Source organism: Thamnophis sirtalis, unplaced genomic scaffold (genome assembly GCF_051295495.1).
Source record: "Thamnophis sirtalis isolate CommonGarterSnake01/CBP01778 unplaced genomic scaffold, rThaSir2_p1.2 scaffold_11, whole genome shotgun sequence".
NCBI lineage: Eukaryota > Metazoa > Chordata > Lepidosauria > Squamata > Natricidae > Thamnophis > Thamnophis sirtalis.
Window position 1 is genome coordinate 23,968,187 of NW_028261391.1, and position 21,962 is coordinate 23,990,148.

At 34.8% G+C, this 21,962-nt stretch overlaps 1 protein-coding gene across 1 annotated transcript in view; it reads right to left on the bottom strand.

Moving 5' to 3' along the window:
* GMPS (guanosine monophosphate synthase) overlaps nt 1-21,962 on the bottom strand; it is a 40,778-nt gene that overhangs the window by 7,889 nt on the left and 10,927 nt on the right. Inside the window, exons 2-12 of the mRNA XM_014053022.2 lie at nt 18,891-19,072; nt 12,562-12,676; nt 8,450-8,547; nt 8,132-8,235; nt 7,516-7,709; nt 6,825-6,990; nt 5,284-5,435; nt 3,135-3,308; nt 2,487-2,592; nt 1,784-1,899; nt 519-644 (exon numbers count right to left, since the gene is read on the bottom strand). Of these exons, the coding sequence (XP_013908497.2) occupies nt 519-644; nt 1,784-1,899; nt 2,487-2,592; nt 3,135-3,308; nt 5,284-5,435; nt 6,825-6,990; nt 7,516-7,709; nt 8,132-8,235; nt 8,450-8,547; nt 12,562-12,676; nt 18,891-19,072 (1,533 nt within the window). The remainder of the gene's footprint in view (nt 1-518; nt 645-1,783; nt 1,900-2,486; nt 2,593-3,134; nt 3,309-5,283; nt 5,436-6,824; nt 6,991-7,515; nt 7,710-8,131; nt 8,236-8,449; nt 8,548-12,561; nt 12,677-18,890; nt 19,073-21,962) is intronic.

A 21,962-nucleotide genomic window follows, 5' to 3' on the forward strand; every position in this document is an offset into this window, starting at 1 on the left:
AATAGGGTTGAGGCTATCCAGATTTCCTGGAAGGGGAGTTTCACAGGATTGCAATTATTTGATCTTTCCTTTCAAACAGAGGCTATGGAGATCAATGGTGTTCCCGTGCCTTGATCCACAGATACAAAACTTGGCAGAATTCTGCCAAGTTCTGTATCGCTCTCTCTGCAGCAGAGAGAAGAATTGATCTGTATGACTCTGCATATGACTCAGGATATCTTATCTCTTCTACCAATGCCTGACATGAATGGATGGCTGGCAGACAACATTTATAACAGCTTGATAATCCTACTGTATATCATACATCCACTATTCCCAGATTTTGCAAAGCAACCTTTTAAACACTTTGTATTCTTTTTTTTCTTGACTATGCTTAATAGCTTTTCTTTCATTTTAGTCTTCAACTTTTTTCTCCTTCCTGATGAGATTTGATTTAGAACTGAATTTTTAAAAACCGTGCAACATATGTTCTTTTTCCTATTTTTATATATTTTTGCCACAGACCCAGCTTCACCAACCTGGACTCCCACTGTTTTGATTGGCAGCAAAAAGGCGTTTAATGAATGCAGACTTGTGATCTCCATCAATTTCTCCTGGTCTTCTTCAGGTGTACATGCTTTGACCCTCTGTAGCAGAGTGTGAGGCTAGACAACAAAGCAGTTAATTCTAAGTATTATAAAAGGTTAGTTGGCTATGCATCTCTAGCAAACACAACAGTTGAACTTAAAAGTTATGAAGGATCATAGTATAAAGGAGGATTAAGAGATTAATTTTAATATTCTTAAATAAAGAATCATTCTGGGAGCTATTTTAAAAATAGGAACAAATGCTAACATGTAACAGGTAAAAGCTGTTTCAGGCCTTTGATGTGCATACTAACAGTTATGATTTAGTTTGAAACAATTAGATATAGTTACCACGAATTCCTATGTATATAGCATATTTGTCAAGTAATTGATTTCTAATTGGGTCTTTGGACCCTGCTCCATGAAATTCTTAAGACTTTTTAAAGTTTTATCAAAATCCTTCAAATGATTAATGTATGGTGGAACAGCTTGCCTCCAGAATGCCCCAACACTGGAAGCCCCAACACTAAGAAGACTAAGAATGCCCCAACACTAAGGAGTGTTGGATAGCCATTTGTCTGAAACAGTATAGTGTTTCCTGCCTAGGCAGGGGGTTGGACTAGAAGACCTCCAAGGTCCCTTCCAACTCTGCTATTGTATTATTGTATACATGCACTGTAAGCCACCCAGAGTCGTTTCATTATAAGCTGGGGAGCAAATAAATTTAATAAATAAATAAATATAGCGGTATGCCTTTCTGCCAGTTGGGGAAAGCTGAAATTTTGATTGCTATGCTAGTTTAGCATATTCATTAATATAGACATTAAAAATGTAATTCAACATCAACATTTAGAAAGATGTGACAATATACTTATAGATTCTAAGAATCATATGCAGTTATGGGTATTTTCTTTATGTATTTTTTGACTTAAGTTGTGATGACTAAAAAGAAAAAGTGATAGCCAATGTAACGTAACTAGGTCAAAAACTATAAGAAAGAAAAATAAAAATGTGGGGCAAAAAGTGAGGAAATACCAGAAGGGATAGAAGAAAATGGCCTGAAAAATATTTCAATCAGGCCTTAAATTATTTGAGATGTTGCTTCTAAGATTTAATCAATTCTAGCACAAACATAAGCATAATGAAAAAAATAAAAAGAAAGAAAAGAATTTATATCTAATATTATTTTGTTATTTTGTATTAGTAACTAGTATTACCTTTTTAACACTTGCAGAAAAGTCTGCTATAATTTTCAAAATGTTATTAGTTTCAGGGAAATCTTTGCAAACGTATGGTTCTTCAGCACATATTACTCTAATGGCAAGGCCAGGACCTAAAAGGCAAAAATGGAATACTCTAACATCATCTGTACCAAAGATGTTTCAGAAATATAATGTGACAGCAACTAAGAGTATGGTAACCATCATTCTCAGAAACTATTCAGCAAAGGGTTTGCAAATCTATGAACATGCCTATCATGTCTGAAATGCAGACAGAAATACTGTTAAGAACGCCCACTAAAGTGAGACAGGAGGAAAGCTTTCTTTCCTATTTCAAACACTACTTCTCTCTTACTCTCCTATCTTGCATTATTCTGGTCCTGTTATTTTGTCCCATCCCACTCCCCCCCACCCCCCCACCCCCAACCATTTTCCGCCATGTAGTTCTGCTTACTTTTCTTTTTACACTTATAAATTAACTGGAATTAGGAGAGGGAAAGAGAAACAGAGACTTATAAAAAACCCTAAATAAATTGTAAAATGTTGCTAATGCAGTGGATGCTTAAGAAAAAATAGATTTTTTTAAATATAGAGACAGAAATGGGTTTCAATTCCCACTTGAACCTATATGGCCCTTTGGAACTTCTTATAATTAGAGGTTCTCTTATTCTAAGTGTTTTAAATGCAATTAATTTTATACCTGGGAATGGATGTCTTGAAACTAGTTCTTCAGGCAAACCAAGCTCTCTCCCAAGCACTCTTACTTCATCTTTATGGAAATCTTTCAGTGGTTCTATTACTTTTCCCTGTAAGGAAAAACAGCATGATTTACATTAGAAAACTCATTTTTAAATAGCATATACTTAATAAAAAATTCTAATGTATTATTATTAAGATTATCATTTCAATTATGCACCTACAATCCCAATGAAAGCAAAAATAGTGAAGTGATTAAAAAAACGATTTACTGTTGTAACACCAATACGCATATACCTATACACATTTAGTGTATTTAGAGTCACATTCAGTACAACTAGCGCAATATAGTTTAAGCAGAAAATAAATTTTAAGCTATTTGTAAGATTGAATCTAAAATTGTCGTGTTTTTATTAAAACAGTAAGATGTCTCATTTTCCGTGGGCTGTACAGTATACAAATATTTTGGACTGCAGTTTAGTTCTCCCTATGTGAAAATACTATTAAATGGCAAAAAACAATTATTTAATTAGCAAAACCTTAAACCCTTAATACTGCTAGATGAGCAATTAGAAAAAAAACTGACCAGAGTTTACCAGTGTTAAGCTATTTCTCCAAAAATGTGAAAAGTCAGATGTGATGTTCTATTTACCTCTTCCCGTAACTTTCTAATGAGTTCTGTGTCATTGTGGTGGGTCTTGATGACTTCTGCTTTGCCACTAGCAATAACTGAAGCACTTTCAATGAGATCAGGCCTCAATGTTCCTTGGGCAAGGAAGACCTCCTCTGGTTTCAGATTCAGTTCTCCAATAACTTCATTAGCAATCTAGACATGGAATTGAGAAAGCACAAGATCTTAGATGATACTTTACAAGTAAGTTATAAACTGCAAATTCTCAGGAATGGCAACTATGCCAATATAATTTTCCCTGACTGAGGACAGTTGAGACCAGGAATTCCATTGCTAAGCAGCAGAGTCATGAGGTGTGACATCTCATGACCACACTTAGAAGGGTCCTGTCCCAACTGCTGTGTCCAGAATCACATGATTGCTATTTGCAATCTCCTGCCAGCTTCTCCATTGACTTTGTCTGTTGGAAGCCTGCTGTGAAGGTTACAAATTTCGATCATATGACTGCAGGATGCTGCAACATTGTGACTGCAAGCTGGTATTATAGACATGAGGCTATAGGGATGGTGCAACAGCCACAATTTTAGGAGCCGTGGTAAATACTCCATGTTCAGCACCGTTGTTAATTTAAGCAGTTGCTCAATGAGTGGACATTGAGGGAGACTACCTGTATAATAAGTGATAACCATATTAATACTGGGCAGTGTTTTGGATACATAGGCAAAAAGTGGTGTTGGAAATCTTGGGGGTACACACAAAGGACTTGTCAGTAACTCCAAACATGAAATGTGTCTTTTGCAGCCTAATAAGTTGATGCCTGGAGCTATGCAAACAACTAACATAATCTAAAGTCTAAAGCATTGCACACTTTAATTCATATGCAGTTTTGTCACTGTTAGTCCTTTGTGGTGAACAAGCTCAGGAAATAAGAGGCACTAGAGATTTGGGAATGTTCCTTAACACAGTTAATGTAATACAACATAAACTTCAAAGCTTCTCAAAGCCCCTTTCTACTTGCATTTATAGCTAACACAATCAAGGTGGAGTTGTTTTGAGTTCCTTTCCCACACTTTCCACTTACCTAAGACTCAAATGTTTTTTCTAACTAATGGTATGGTATTCCCTTTTCCCTTCTCTGTGCAAACTGACATTCCATCACATTTAGCAGCAAACCAAAATCTAATTACTACAATCTGTTCTTTCATAGTCCACAGTCTGCGTAAGGAATGTTACCAAAGTTAGGAAATCCACAGTATTGGGAGAAAATAGCAATTGACTGGGAATATTGTTATGTTGATTTTTTTGTATTCATAATGTTTTATTACAACATTTCTTTGTGAATACACTTTTGTATACAAGCATATAATGCATTTTAGCTTAGTACTTTATTCATTATGCTCCCATTACACTTTTATCATGTTTTATTATACAAAACTGTTTAATATTTTAAACTGGGCTGGAAATAGCTACATCATGACAATTTGTTCTGGCTGCAAGAGAAACCTTAATACTTTCACAGCAAGTTATGAAACATGAATTGTAGACAATTTCAAAGAAGCCCAAAGCAAAAATGATTAGCATGGCACAACTGAATTATAACATGGTTATTTTCAGTGTACATGAAATAAAATGAATGATAGGTGCCCCCTACTGGTCAAAACTGTGGCTTTCCTTAAAGTCAGTTTTGTTTCACTATTATTAAAAGCTTATTGCGAAAAAAAGTGCGCAAGCCTGCAGGGAAAAATGGGGTTTGGATTATTCGAATATGCCTGAATTATGGCAAGTTAAGTCCTACTACTGTTGGGCAGACGGTAATCACCAAAATAGTGAGAAAGGGCAGATAAACTATAGCACAGTTTTTACCATGACATTTGTATTTGCTTTACCCTATGATTTATGTATAAACAACATAGTGCATGCAAATGAGGTATTATGAATTAGTAATTCGATCCTTTCAAGTATTCCATCACAGCAAGGATATTTAGTAATTTGGGTCAGTTTCCAAAAATATTTGTGACAGATATGCTGGCTGATACAAGTACTGTATATATTCCTAACAGCAAATTTGTATAAACCACTACACAGTTGCCATAAAAACTGAAGAAACGATTTGCTTGAGATTTCTGAAAACCAGAGAGAGATGATACCAATGGGTCTATACACTAAGTACCTTCACAAAAGTGTCACCAATAATCTTGCGTTTCTCCTCAGGACTTGTAGTCATATTCAGTGTTTTACTGATCCTTTTTCGAGGAGTTCTGTCTTCTTCAGAAATGGGTAAAGTTGTTGTACCATTGTAGAACCAATGAGCTGCATTTACCACTATATAACATGCAGGATGTTGTTGTTAGTAACATTGCTAAAATATTTTTTTTTAAAATATTCTAACATTTTTCCCATTTCAAGGATTCAGCACTGGAACATTAATTCGAGGTCTCTCTCTCTCTGCCTCTCCCCCCTCCCCCTTTTCTCTCTCTCCCTCCCTCCCTCCCCCCATTTCTCTCTCACTCACTCACACACACCACAAGCTGTATTAAATTACAAACTTGTCGCCAGGATAAAACATTTTTTATTTACTCAGCCAGATATTTCAACTAATGCAACAAAAAACTAAACCAAACCCTTTGTTCCATCACAATGTAATAAATCACCTAGTTTCCTTAAACAGCACCAAGATATTTCAATTTCTTAATGCATAACATAAGAACATAAGCAGTATCCTGCTTGTTTGGATCTGTGGCCAACCAATTGCACAAGGGGGGCTTTTAGCCTCTCAACAGAAGCTCCTTCAAAGGAAATCACTCTACCACCAAGGCTAATAGCCACTGATCCCCATGAGCTCCATGAATTAGTCCTATCCTTTTTTGAAGTCTGCCAAGCCACATCACATCTTTTTATAGTGAATTCCAAAGTTTCCAAGTTTGTGTTGTGCAAAAGAACAAAGTAACCAAAGATTTTTACTAAATTAACTCAGACACCTGCCTTGAGTACAGACATGGTAGGCAGGGAGACAACCAAGGATATCAGTAGTTGGCAGCTGAGAGGTTCTTGTGGTACTATTTTTGCTGGAGGCCCTTCCCTGTCATTCAAAAGGTCCTACTCTGGAACACTGAAGAAAGTATTAAGGAAATGAGTCCATCGAAAAGGCTGGCAGATGAGTGATAAGAACAGGGAAAGATTAAAAAATTGGAGCTCCAACTTTTGAAGTATTCAAAAAGTGTCATAGAAAGGAAAAATAAGCTGTATCTTCTCCATATAGTTTCCAAGGTACAACATAAGTTCCTTCAGGAAAGCAGTAAAGATCTTCCTCTTTAGCCAGGAGTTTTTAACTTTAAATTATTGAGTGTGATTTTAATCATTAAAATTTAATACCATTTATGTTTTATTCTTTATTGCTGGCTGCTGCCTTGAGTACTGACCGGATAGAAGGCAACATTCTTATGATTATAATAAGAAAGGCAATATAAAAATGCTGAGATATCTACCAAAAGATTCCGTGGTAACTTGCATGACAATGATAAGATTATCTACCCAATATATACATTGTTTGAGAATATATTTTCCAAGAAAAGTCTTAAATTCGGAATTCTTATTTTCCAAAGCAAAACAAATATTTTAAAAAATGAGGTGATCTATCCATCACTTAAATTTTTAAAAAGCAGAAGATAAATATTCTAAAACTCAACAGATATACTGGAAAGAAAGGAATACCTTTGACTTGAATTCCCAATTTTTTTAATGCCTCCTCCACTGATTGACTTTCTCTCTTGCGCATGAATCCATTATCTATGTGCACTGCTATCACCTGGTCTTGATTTAAAGCACGGTTCAGTAAAGCTGTGCACACTGTAGAATCTACGCCTCCACTGAGTAAAACCTGAATGGGTTAAATTGAAACAGAAATAATAAAATCTGCTTTCCCCATCTAGTTACTTTTAGAAGTGTTAAACTACGGATCCCAGAATTCCTAACCATGGTCTGTGCAAGTTGAAATCTAACATATACAAGAGAACACAGAGTGAAAAGGCTGCAATAAATACATTTAATAGATAGAACAGTATGATCAAGCATAGCATTATATTTGCTTTTTCAGTTTTCACTATTTCTATTATAGGATTGGACATTTGTTGCATTTAGCTTCATTTCTGTAATTTAACCCTAGATAGGACTTCTCTATTTCTATGGTAAACACAGAAAGATGTCTGTGTGCTTTTTGAGTTTAACAGGATTCGTTTATTTTGTGTGTCCGTGTAAAAAATTCCTCTTTCCATTTCATTCCATACAATGAAGTCATTGTTCAGCAAAGAAAAAAGTCATAAAAATACAAAAATATGAAAACTGAAAGTGATAATCAGATACCATTGGTAACAGGTATGACTATGGATTAAACTTCAAACCTTACCAGGACTTTTGATGATCCTACTTTCTCCTTAATTTCACGAATGCATTCCATTTCTCTGTTCTGAACTGTGAAGGTACCGCTGCATCCAGCAATGTCGAAAAGAAAGTTTTTCAGCATCAGTTTTCCATTCACCGTAAGACTAACTTCAGGATGGAACTGCGCTCCATACAGTTTTTTTGATTCATTTGCTATAGCTTGGGTATTATTAAAAACAAAAGATGTAATAGTTTTATCTTTAAGAAAAAAAAGCATATTTTTTTTTAAAAAAATCATAAAATAAAAACAGGTCTACACGAAAAAGATGTCAAAATATTATTAAAGTAAGAATCTACTATCTCTCCTTTTCCCTCCTGACAACAGTGAGACATATTTTTGTAAAAATGTTTATATCTTATTTGTCAAGACGTTGAACCATTTTCTTGGAAATGAACTACAAATTAAATCTATATACACTACAAATTAAAGTTACACCTTTAGGATTTTTAAAATTTTAAAATCACAATGTATTGCAAATCACTGAAAATATATTTTACAAACCAAAATCCTATTCAAGCCAGCACTGAAATATACCGTAATCAAAATCTACTGAAAATTGATAATGTGGAAAATATGGTACCTGCTACAACATTTCCAGATTGAGCAACAACTTTGAATCCATCTGCTACTTTATCTACGCTGTCCCCATGGGTAAGGAGCACAACTTCTTCCTTCTGAAGTCCCCTAAAGTGAAACAGGATCACAAAATAAAGAATCTAATATCTTTAAAAGGCATCAACTTAAAACAATCAAGAGGGAACATTAAACATTAACAAATTTTCAAGAACATTAATAAATATTTTCCAGGTTTGAAACTCACCATTAAATACAGGTCTGTGGAATTCATAAGATATCCAATTTAATTTCAGCTTCATAATTCATTACCAAAAGTTCTTACCTGAATAATGAACAAGTGTTATCTAACGTAACACTGAAGATACCATCTTCTCTGACATCCTTTTTGTGTACTGTACCACCAAACACTTTATTCATCATCTGTCAAAAACAGAAAAGCAAGTTACCAGTCTGGGAATAAATCACAACATTCAGTTACTATTGTCTACTCTTTCCCTTTGCTTAGCTCTTTTGGTTTTTAATCAAGAATCAGGAAACTTATTCAGGATATCAGAACTGCTTATTGCTTATCAGTGCAAGTATTTTGTATACGAGGTTAATAATTCCACCAGTTCTCAACAGACCACAGACTGGAACTGGTGCAAAGCCCAGGGACTGGGGACCCCTGATTTACAGCAATAGAGAAGCTACTTGGTCCTCCCTCTGAGCTTAAAAATTCCTAATTCTTTAAATGCTGCAAAATACAAAAGACTTGAGAAAGAAAACCCAACTCAGGCATCCTCCACCATTGTTATGCTGCACTGTCACCTTCCTACAAACATGTAACTTGCAAGTAAATTCTGAACAGCACAAGAGCTATTTAAATAATAAATATTTGCTCCTATATCTTCCAGAATTAACTTCATAAATCATCTTGATGCTAATTCTGTAAAAACCAGGAATATATCCAGTCATTTTTAAGCACTATATTAACATCTCTTTCAATTCAGATTGCAGGCAGAAATTCAATTATTCATCTTCAGTAAGAATATTTTGCCTATAGGAAACATAGTTTTTCAATTAGATATTTAGTTCCTATATAAAGCATGTTTTCTGTATGAAATAGCAATCTTGTAATTCACCTGAGGTTTATTATTTCCTTGCTTCTTTGCTTATGCTTAAAATTTCTTATGAATCTATATAACTGAAAATGGTTTCCGACCCATAATAAAAAGGATGTAGATACATGTCTGCACTAAGCTCATTGCATTGTGATGCCAAGTTTCAAGAGCAAACCTTTTTAGTTGTGTCTATTATAAAGCAACAGCAATATAAGATATTACCACTGCATTTTTTATTACAGTGTTCAAAGAGATGTAAAAAAGTCTATTATTATTCCTTCCATAGTAGTAGATTATCTGTCCTACTTGGGCTACCTATAGGCTAGTATTTTTATCTTGGTTTGCAGACTCCACAAACAGATTTCTTCTTGCACATTTAGACATGACAAAAGCAGTCAGCAATTTAAAAGCTTGCTTTATTATTATTTCGCACTACACTGTGTTTGATCTTGCATGAAACCTTGCTATTTGAGGGAGTTCTATTTTGACATGGCATTTATTACGCTCCACTGTTTCTGTATTGTTACAACACATTTTAAGCAGTGGTATTTCATTTTGCTGAGATGAATAGAATCAGCAGGCAGCCTACCAGAAGCTTGCTCAGACTCAGTCCTGGGGTTGGTAGGATTGGTGGGAGTTTTGCATTACTACAGAATAGTTTTCATTTCCCAGAACAAACATGCTTAGGTATTTATGAAAGCCACCTTCTGTTTTCCTCAAATCTAGTCAAGATTGTTCAGGGCTAATAATGTATAAATTAATGTTTCCATGTCAGGTTCTCCTGGCCTTTCTTTTTGGTCTCAGTGAAACAATATTTTTCTTTTCACTTAACTTTTTCTCACTACGTCTACTTTGCAGATCAGAATATTTATGTTCACACATTCGTTGTTTCTTTTAATTTTAGATTTATTGAGAATTTTATATAAAGTAAAAAAAGCAAATCAAAAGAAAAAAGGTACAGGAAAAGAAAAACTAAAGTTATGAAAAATGACTTGCAACTTTTAACAATGGCAAACAAATTATCTCCCCTCCCCCGTATCTCTTCCAGAAACCCCATATTAAATTTTCAACTTTTCCAATCATTAAATCCATATCATTTTATTTATTTTTCTTCTTTTAGCAAAAAGTCTACAAAAGGTTTTCAGTTCCATTAATTCTGACAGTTTTACGATTCAATCCTCCATTGTGAGAATTTCAATACTCTTGCACTGTTCCATTCATCTACATAAATATCTCCAGTTCCAATCCTTAAGTTCAACATGTGTTCTAACTTATACACAAACTTCATTTTTTCTCTTTTAATTGACAAATATTGAACTTCAGTTTTCTTAAGTGTGTCTTAGTGTTTAATACATGTAGCCCCACTGTTCTACTTAGACTGTCAATTTTTCCAACGTTTCTAAAATCTATAGATTTGCACTTTCTGAAATCCTTATTCATGTCTTTATTCTATGCCTATTACAATATTTCTGATTATCACTTTGCCTGTTATTATCCACTTATATGTTATGTTATACACTTATATGCTATCTCTATTTTCTAAGGTGCTTTTTAACAGACTCTGTTTACCATATTTTTCGCTCCATAAGAGGCACTTTTTTTCCTCCCAAAAGTGAGTGGAAATGTCTGTGCGTCTTATGGAGCGAATATGGGCGACAGGCAGCAGCGGCGAATGGCGGCAGTGATCCCCACCGCCTGGAACAGCTAATTGGCGGTATTCCGGGAGGTCAATCCAACCACGATAAATTGCACAGAGGCGAAGGCTCCAGCGTCCCCCCAATGGAGGCAGCAGATATGGAGGAGGCAGGCTGTTTGTTGTAAGGACACTAGCCAGATAAATACCGGATGGACACTGGGAGGCAGAGGGAGATTTTTTAAAATTGTTTTCCTCCTCTAAACCTAGGTGCGTCTTATGGTGAGGCGTGTCTTATGGAGTGAAAAATGCAGTATACTTTCCTGTTTTTCCCTTTGCTCAATTCCTGTGTTATCTCATATTAAATCTAAGTGCTTCTGATCTGCACATTCTTTTAGTGTCTTGGTCAGTCTCTTCATTGTTTTATTTCTAGAGGAAAATCTTTATTTACAACCACTCTTTTAACGTTTAAAGTTACATGAGAGTTGAAAAATGTGTCCTTGCATTTACGAGCATTAGTGTCCCTGAAGTCACCTGATTGCCATTTGGGCTCTTGGCAACCAACATATATTTACGGCACATATTGCGGCATCCTGGGGTCACATGATCACGATTTGCAACCTTTCCAGTCAGTATCTGACAAGAAGAGTCAATTGGGGGGGAGAGCTGGATTTGCCTAATGACTATGTGATTTGTTTAATGACCATGGTAAAAATGATCATAAAATCGGGCATGATTCATTTAATTGCATTACTTAGCGACAGAAGCTCTGGTCACAACTATGGTTGTACATCAAGGACTGGCTATATTCTTCTGTCTCCCTACTGATCAAATAGTATTTTCAAAACTCAGCTTCCATTGTTTTCTTGTGCTAAGCCTGCTCTGCTCATCTTCCCATACACAGAACTCTCTTAGCAAATGACCACTTTGTGTTCAACTAATAAATGACCAAAACTACTTATTTTATCCTTTGTACTTCATGGCTGGTAATGTTTTAGACTGGGCAGATTAACTTCTCATAAAACTATACTATCTCCTCATTTGTTTTTATTTCAGTCGACCCCAAATGTTTAACTGATCCCAGCTAGTACAAATTTTCTTCCCAAATCACCCCCGTTTTGGAACCTATGTCATTGGATTACTTGTTTCATTTACAGGATCTTTTCCGTTTTATATTCTTCTATAAATAATACTAGAGAAGAAGGATTACTCTGAGAAAACATCTCTCTGTGATGGAGGGAGTTGCAAGAACATTTGTGTATGCAAATTGAACCATCATCATAATTGCTAATTAATGTGTTGAAATACTGCAAATAATATCAAGGCTACAATGACATACCACTCATTTATTAGAAAGGCCAAACCATAGTAATCCCATTTTCAAAAATGATGCCTGTTTTATTATTCTCCATAGTGATGGCCTCAAAAAGCTTATGAATCAGTTCCCAGCAGGCTTCTGCACACGAAGAACAACAGATTGGCCTGCAAACCTTCCATGCACAGATTGCATTAGGGACTGTGCTATTAGTGACAAGCAGAGAACAAGACACATTCTTTTTTAAAAAGCTCATTTTAGTCTACTTCTAAATAATGTTCTCATATATTGCACAAGTACAAAGTAGAATAGTAATTTGGCGTTAGGCAAACAAACACCAAAAACGCCAGAAAGTCATAAATATTTGTAGAAATGTTAAGTAGCACCTGCATGCCATAGCAGATTCCAAGGACTGGTTTGCCTATTGTAAAAATTGCAGGGTCAAACCAGGGAGCATCTTCTGCATAAACAGAATTTGGTCCTCCAGAGATGATGATGGCTCTATAAAGGAAAGAGACAATTCATAAAAACAAAGATGTTGAAATTAAATCATATAATAAACATATATCATTCTAAATCTGCAGAAAACTTTGACAAAGGCAATACTGCATGTGTATAAGATACCTTGCAGCTATTAAATCAGCAAACTATTATAAATCAGAATAAATTCTTTTTAAAAAAATCAAAAGAAGTAAACAAGAAGCATCACACAAAACCTAAAATGTGGTATATTTAAATTGCAATTTTTCCTTTAAGCTTATTTCAGCATTCAGCAAAAGTTTCTAGAGCCAATTTGGTTTCCTCCCCCAGTCATACAAGAAAACCTCATTCCTACTGACATTCATTAACCCTATTCAGAATTGTCAATAATAGGAAACATCTCAACTTCCCTGAAAATACAAAAATCAAACAATATGTGTATTAAAAAGCATTAACTTCACCATTAAAACAAATATAATGGAATATCATTACTTCTCTCTATTGATAGGATTCTGCTAAAGCCTGTTACTTACCAACAACTTATCCTAAAAAAACCCTATGAGACAATTGGCTAATAAAAAGTATTTTGAGAGAATCAACAGTACATTATAGTACACTTGAACTGTGCAAAAGGCCTTCTCTTTGGCTGTCTTGGGACCAGTGACCCTCTTCTGGATAATTTCTGAAAGTCAATCCTAAATTACCTTCACAACTACTGAAAGTCAAATGAGGATACGATGGATTTTGAAAAAATCTTCAATAATATAAAGAGAAATAAAGCAACCATATTAGTGAAAACCAAATCATAAAACTTTTTCCATTAGCTTAATAAATCTTTTAAAATTTAAAGTACTTCCAGAGATTCCTATTTAGACTTTATGCCCTGTCAGAAACAAGGAGAAAGATAATTCCAATATTACGGTATATTCCAATGTTGGAACAAATTTTGCAATTGTGAATGAATTTTCAGTAGGGCATTTTCACTTGTAGAACAATGGATAAAAGAGCATTTCCTAGCATTATTTTCCTTTGGATCCAAGTGAAGTTTAGTAGGATAGCTAGGCTAATAGCAATACAGTTGAATAAATAATGATTTGGTAAATCTCAATTCCTTTCAACAGATGTTTACTTTTCCCCCATTTATTATTCTGATAAATCTATGCTTTGTCATTGTTGACAGCATTCCATGAATTGACAAGCACCCAGCAATGATTCTGAAAACTACTCACATTATGTTCTCCAATCTATCAACCACCCACCATATCAGAAAGCTTTGGATCCTTTAAACAAAGTAGCAGAATTATTTTCAAGCTACACAGTTTAGAGAAGAGAGGCGCTATTGGGATGACTTTATTCATGCTCTTAGGCACAAGCTGTAGTCAGTGCCCTGCATTATTATGATGCATACTTTAATATAGTCATTGACCAGAGTTTATATTTAAGATAGAGTCAGTGGTTACAAGTAGAGTATAAATCAGTGGTTAGAAGAGCCACAGTGGTGCAGTGGCTAGAGTGCAGTACTGCATGATATTTCAGCTGCCTGCAATTTGGCAGTTCAAATCTCACCAGGCTCAAGGTTGACTCACCCTTCCACCCTTCCGAGGTGAGTAAAATGAGGACCCAGTTTGTTGGGAGCAATATGCTGACTCTGTAAACCGCTTAGAAAAGGATGTAAAGCACTGTAATGCGGTATATAAGTCTAGGTGCTACTGCTATTGTTACAAGTAATCCTTGCTTAGTGACTTTCAAAGTTACGACGGATTCACCCAAAAGATACTTAGAACCCAATTTCTGAGTTCTAATGGCAGCATGCACACACTACCCACTCACATAAACACACAGAATTGTCAGAAGATCACATTTCAGATGCTTGGCAACTGGCTCACTTTTATGATTGGTTGCATTTATGACATTTTTTGCCGGTTTCTGACATTTTCCAGCCAAAAACCACCTATAGGAATGAATCGACTCATTTTAGGACTGGAGTTTTTGCTTTCTGACTGCGGTGTTTGCTTTCTGACTTTCACTTTACAAGCACAGTGTTTGCTTTATGATTGCTGGAAAAAAAAGTCATAAACCAGATTGGTCTCATGGGTGCCTCAACTATCATGACTTAAGATGGAAATTCCAGGTTCTATTAGATTCATAAGCTGAGGACTACCTGCATACTAATGTTACTTTTCTATCAAACATGAACAAATCATGATTATATCCAGTGACTAATGGAACTGAAAAGCAACATAAATATTCCCTTAGGAGAGCAAGCATACATCTACACAGAAAGTATCATTTTCCTTTTGTATAATACTGCTTTCAAATCAAAGAATAAATATTCCCTTAGGAGAGCAAGCATACATCTACACAGAAAGTATCATTTTCTTTTTATATAATACTGCTTTCAAATCAAAGAAACAAAATATACCTTCATATATTTGCCAACACTGAATTCTTTTATCAGTTAAAAACAAATCTGAAGCAATGTAGGAAAATCAATAGCCTTCCTCGGGTATTTTATAAAATTGAGACAAACTACCTCCATTTGAGGGCAGGGAAAAAACTGTTTGTTGTATTGACCTCCCTGAATTCAATAAAATTGGGCTAGAACAAATTCTGTATCCTTGGAGACTCTTCAGATAGTTGAGGACCATCAAAAATCAATTACCTCAAAAGCCTCTGTAGACAGAGCCCTTCATTGTAACTAGCCAGTCTATCTATGTAAAGGGTGATATAAGAAATCAGGGCTGGCCTACTCATCCTTGTTTTCTTTGAATCTTAGTAATTTGTTCCATTTTATGTAACCCTGAAGGTTTATGTTGTCATGGCAAGCCTATTTCTGGCCATGCTAAAGCAACACTTACTTGTCAATTTTTGCTCCTGCTAAGACTACAGGAAGCTGCATGTTCAAAGCAACCATACGGAGAAACAGAGAACTGTTTCTATCACCCCAATTGGAAACTTCATGAACTATTTTACACTTTACTGAAGGACAAAATACTGTACGTGTGCTCCACCATTCAAAGGGAAGAGTCTTCCTGTTCATTAGAAATTTTACTTTTACTACAAAGACCAACTTTTAGAGAACAGTACCATGAACAAGACTTAGAAGCAAATTATAACATTTGTTTTCTCCTATTTCATTTATAGCTCTCTGGTACAAGACAGTGAACAGGCTTAAAGTCCAACTTTAATCTTGTAATAATCTGTGCCCCATTGGGCAATTTCCTTACCTAAACCTAGGAACAGAATGACTAAGAGTGGGCAAAAAACAGTGTGAGTAGGAATGAGTACTCCCCATTAGGTATTTTTGTGGGAATATAGCAGGGAGCATCAGAAACCAACCAACCCATCAAAACTTACCTTCCTTTCTCCCTCTCCTTTCCCCTTTCTCTTCTTTTCCCTTTTGTGAGATTGGCTGCAAAACTATCACTGAAAATGAAGACCATGTGACTGTAGCAACAGCCAGTACACTGAAGCAGCTGCGACTTGCCAAAATTTTATTCCCTTGGGAGTCATTGGACTTGGAGTTTTATTATGTTGTGGAAGTTAGGCCATATGAGATACCTTGGTTCAAAAATTGTGGCCTTATGTGGCATAGTTTCAGCCAATTAAAGGATGAAAAGAATTTAAAAGATCACAAGAGTTTTAGCATTACATAGGTGTGCAAACTTTATCATTCGTGTGGTCTTTGATGTTCAGGTACTAAAGACGTTAGATGTATTGGTTGCCTTGGTAAAATGTTAATTAATTATAGCGAAAAGGATCAAAAAATATTTAAGATGTACAAATGATTGTATACATTTATTGGGTAGTATATGGTTTGTGGTAAGGAATGAAGGTTGAAAGAAGTAAAAACAGCTCCAATAAGAGAGTGCTTTGTTCATTTTATTAAGGAAACTGAGAGGAAAAGTAACTTGAATACAACAAGAATGGATGCTTAAGATTTGTATCAATGTAATAATAAGAAACAGGTTCATAAAATCATAGACTTGTAGAGCTTAAAGAGGTTACATGGATCATCGAGAACAGAGCTCTACAACATGCAGGCTGTCAAGTAGCCTCATTCTTAGACATTTGTTGAAAATTCAAATTACTACCTCAAAATGTTACTGCCACCAGGAAAAAGATATGCTCTATAGTTTTTTTTCCCCTGCCATCTCTGCCCTGAAAGATATGCTACAGGGCACCTGCAATGAGTCCAGGTCTCAACTGGAGAGATTGGTAACTGCATCACTGCTCCCATGCTTCTAGCCACCAAGCAACTGATTGGCTCATCAGTTATTCTTTTGTGATCCACAATTATTTTTAATGCAGCAAATGTCCTTTCCCATCTAAGAGCTGTGCTGGCTTAATATAGATCAATGCTGTGCATTGTGCAGTATAATTATATCAACCATAAGAGGTGGCAATCCAGCCTCTTCCTTAAAACCTCCACAAATGAAGAACCCACAGTCTCCATAAGTAGATTATCTACTGCTGTATAGATCTCACCATCAGGAAATTCTCCTTGTACTTAGATAAAATCTAGATAGCTGACACTTATTATTTCTATTCTTAGCTTCTCAGGTCATGGGGGGGGAAAATCTTCCCTATATCTCCCTTTTATATAACTGAGAATTCAGGAACAAATACATGCTCCATGAATGCTGATTTAACGCAAAGGCGAGTGGTCAGGATGTAAGTGTTTTGAGAAGGTTGGCAATACAGAGAATAAATAAGCATTTAATTGCAAAGGAAAAGAAAAAGAAAAGACTGAGAAAGTTATATTTGGATGGTATTCAAGAGATCTTAAAAAGAGAAAGTCAAAAACGTTTGACTTTTTCCATATGGTGGAAACAAGGATAGTTTGTAAGAATAGAAAAGAATAACTATAGTGAAAGATATTGGTGCAATTTAGTTTTAGCTTTCTTTATTTTCATCTTTTATCACTTCACTTCCATTGGTTTATTATTTCTTATTCCTTTTCCATACTCCACATAATGTTGCTTATCAAGCAGGGAGTGGTAAGATGGGTAAGATTTCTATGTATTCATATCATTAAAACAAAATGTTATAAAATATTTCATTTGATAGAATTCAACTGATTTAGTATGTTGATGATACTCAGCTTCATCACTCAAGTCCACACCATCTCTGCTTCTCATGTAAATGTTTTCAGTTACTACTTAATAGAATGTACACAAAACATTGGAGCTGAAAAGAATCCAAAATCCTATCACTATTTGGCCCCCAATTACCTCTTGAATTTGCCAAGAGTCTTGTAAGCAAATTATGGGGCTTTTCATTTTGGAATGACATTTTAGTAGTTAACTATTAACCATTCTGTGTCTTTTAGCCTGATATTTCAATGTTCTCTTTTTCATCTCTTTTTAAAGAAAGAGTAATCCAGATTACTCAAATGTCATTGCCAACTTCCCTTGACAACAGAATGCTGAGGTAGACAAGCTTTTAGTTTGATCTATCATAGTTCATATAGCCTGGGATACAAAGGACATATATTTTCTCAAATATGAGAATCAGGAGCTCATTGCCTAAACTAATAAAGCAACATGTGATTCCATAAAATCTTGGCTGCACATCCAAAATCCCTTCTAAAATCTGCTACTAATTTCAGTGTGATGCAATAGGAAATAGATAAATGTATGGGACTAATTAAGATAATTTACATTTTCATTTAAATGGAATTACACCAGAGCTGGGCATTTTATGGCCCCCAGGCCACATCCAGTTCTTTGGTTGTCCCTGTCCTGCCCATTTGAGTTCAGTTGGAAGTTATAAAATGAAATGTAATAAGCACTGTGGGAGGCAGAAGCAGAATCCAAGTGTACTCCTTTATTTGGCTGATGGGAGAAAGAACTTTTCTACAATTGTAGCAGAATGGTGCCTGGGCTGAGGTGAAGCTTGGTGTTTCCTCCTCCCTAAACCTATGGGTGCGGGTGGCAGAATTAACTTTAATCTATTGGTTTGGTTTTCCACAACAGTTCCAGTTTCTTCACCCTGCAATTAGATAGTCTTCTGTTTGATAGGGATCTGAGTATTTATATTTTCTAATCTTACTCCCTTTGGTAGAGTCTACGATTCCTGCATACAACTTAAAAGCTGAAACATAGTCCTTTTCAGATTTGGCCTTTTACAATTGAAGGATACAAGCTGTAACTTTCTGATCTCACAGATGAAACAAAGCTGTTAATGGAGCATACATACGACTAATATAAGGATCTATAAGGATCAATCTTACCGGAATCCTTGTTCTTTAATTGCAAAAGCAGGTGTTTCCAAAGGAAAAATCTCTGACTGGACAAACAGTTCTCTGACCCGGCGATCTATGACTTTTCCATACTGAGCTCCAGCATCGAGTATCACAACAGCTCCTTCATAGCGGCATACCCCATCCTTGAGATCTTCTCCAGCATTCTCCAACTATGAACAAGATTTATAAGTGTCTTATTGGGACAAGCAGATAAGTATAAAGTATGTCTTTTCAAAATAGCAATAGTTGCTAAGTTAAACTATTAGATGTTTATTACAAGTTTACTTGTAGCCTATTGGTATGAGAAGAACATATATTAAATACTTAATTAAAAGAAAGCTAACATGCATAGTAGTATGTGATGGTTGGCCCTACACTAAACAATAAAACATGATTGGGTTCATCATTCAACAAGCATATCATATTACAGTTTAATGTGAAATTATAAACTAAATCATAAACAATTTGACCACAATACTTTCCACTAGGTTTCATATATCATGTTTTTATTAACCATATTTCATTCAATAAAGTTGTGTTCTTTTTCAGTGAACCTATAGCTAAACCGGATTAAAGCCTATGTTCATATATCACACCAGGTCACGTTTCAATCATGACTTGTTCATTAAACCATAACAGCCTTTTTTGTTTTGAATAAACATATGATTTAATATAATGCGTAAATCCTTACCTATGGCTATGTCATGTTTTAATCATAATTTTTAAATAAGCCATTGTGTTCTGATTTAAAATAAGTCATAAGCCATGGTTTTTAAGATGAAATGGCTAGGTTTATGGATCAAAGGCTTAGTAAATAACCTGAGGACAACTCACAAATTATCACCACCAGCAAAATACAAGTATTGTTACTGCATTGATTTTGCACATAACAGAAAGCAGCAGACTTTGAGCTGGCTATAACCGTGCTTATACTACGTCATGGAAAAGTAATGGAAGAGAAAGAAATTCCCAGAAGTTGGTTTGTTTTGTATTCACATCCCTGTACAATAAATATATAGTTAAGTAACCAATGTATATTTCCATAACTCCTTTATAAAGGATAAAATGCCATTATGTTTTAAGAACTTTGTTTTAAAATTCTTCTCTGCCTTCCTCCGAAATCTAAGATAGAATATAAATGCTGGTATATCTACTCAATGTATTATTTTTGGATGTGATTTAATAAAACATATTTTATTTATTCAATAATAATTGCAATTTTTAAAAAAGGTACTTCCACAATTTCTACAACATACAACATTAAATTTTTCTCCTAGACAACAGGTAAACTTTAGCTAAATGTTTGCTGCTAGGCTTTCTGTAAGTCAGTCAATGTTGGTGTTGATAAGAGAGACAGAGGGAGAAATAATTAAAGCAGACCATGCTCTGAACTATGGACTATGCAAACTTTCCCCAACCTGAATGCCTTTCTCAACAAGTATGATCATTTATGAGAATTTTGGCAACCGAAGTCTCCAAATTATGCAATGGCATTCCTGAACACAAACAAATCACATTAACCCCTCTAACCCCTCCTACCCCAAAGCAGAGATCAATTGAATGTCAGAATCAGACAGCTATAATCAACTGTGGAGGAATGAGAGAAATAATTACAAAGTGAAACACGAATGCTCTGGTCTTTGACCAGGGGTGTAAAGAGCTATACACAATGGAACTGGAGACCTCATGAAATATGGACAGTTTCCTTATAGTATGCTCTGTGATTTGCTTAATATGAATGTGAAGACTACATCTGTGCATGATGATTAGAAAATGATTTTATTGTTCTCCTTTAAAAAAAGGATGACAGCAAAAACTAGTTAATGAAGTGTGCCTAGAAACAAATTTATAGAATTCTGACTGAAAGGTTATTATAATGTAAGTAGCATATAAGTTATTAAGCTTTAAATAATAGAATTGACAGTTGGTTATTGAATATAGTAGGTGTGCAGTATGATGGAAGGAAAGCATGGATAAGAAAAATAGAATATTTCTTGAACACTTTAGTATTGAGCAAAAAATAAATCAAGGATACGTGATGCACATTAGGAATATCATGAATTAATGGATAAATACATTAGGGACAAACATTAGAGGGATATGAAAATGCACACAAAAATATATTATTGGCTGAAAATCTGAATGATTTCAATTACTGTTAAAATAAGAAATGTGAATCTGAAAATAAATATATTGGAGACCAAGACAGTTATGTTTGACAAGATCTATAGATTATACATAAATGGTAAAATGAATGTAAATAGGTGAATTTAATCTATGTAGGCAGAATGTTTATTAAAAATGGAAAAATAGCTTTTAAAAATCAAAAATTACCAATACTAATGGATAGTATATAATTTGATGCAAGGAATGAACTTTTGTCAAAGGAAGGAAAACAGCTGCTTGAAAAAGCATGCTTCTACCCACTTTGTTATATGAGAGTGACCATTAATTATGTCACTTTGGGAATGGGCACTTAAGGAAAGATAACATCAAGAATGAATAGGCACTGAATGAAAGTGGATGGAATAAAAAGTGAATGAACAGGATGAAACAAATACTTTTAGGTAGCTTGATCACATGCCGAGAACAGATAAAGATCAAATCACAAAGCTTCATTCTTTCTGAATAAAGAATCAAATTTTTATTCCAAACTTTTCCAAACCGGAAACACTTATTTTTCTCTATATACATGCTTAGCAAAGGTGCATGCATGTAGAACAGACACCATATTTGAAATCTATCACCAATTTTAAATAGTATTCTACTGGAATATTCATATCAGATTGATCACATAATGATGTAAGATTGTTGTAATAGGACTAAGATTATTGTATTCATCAAATGTTAAGGGAATCTTAAATGTAAGGATATACTAGACTGCAAGTAAGACAAAAAAAATAACAGAAATAATTTGATATAACAATAGTCCCAAAATACATTACTTCCATTCAGTAAATACATCATTTACTGAATCAGTAAATACATCATTTACTGAATCAATAAATACATCATTTACTGAATCAGTAAATACATCATTTACTGAATCAGTAAATACAT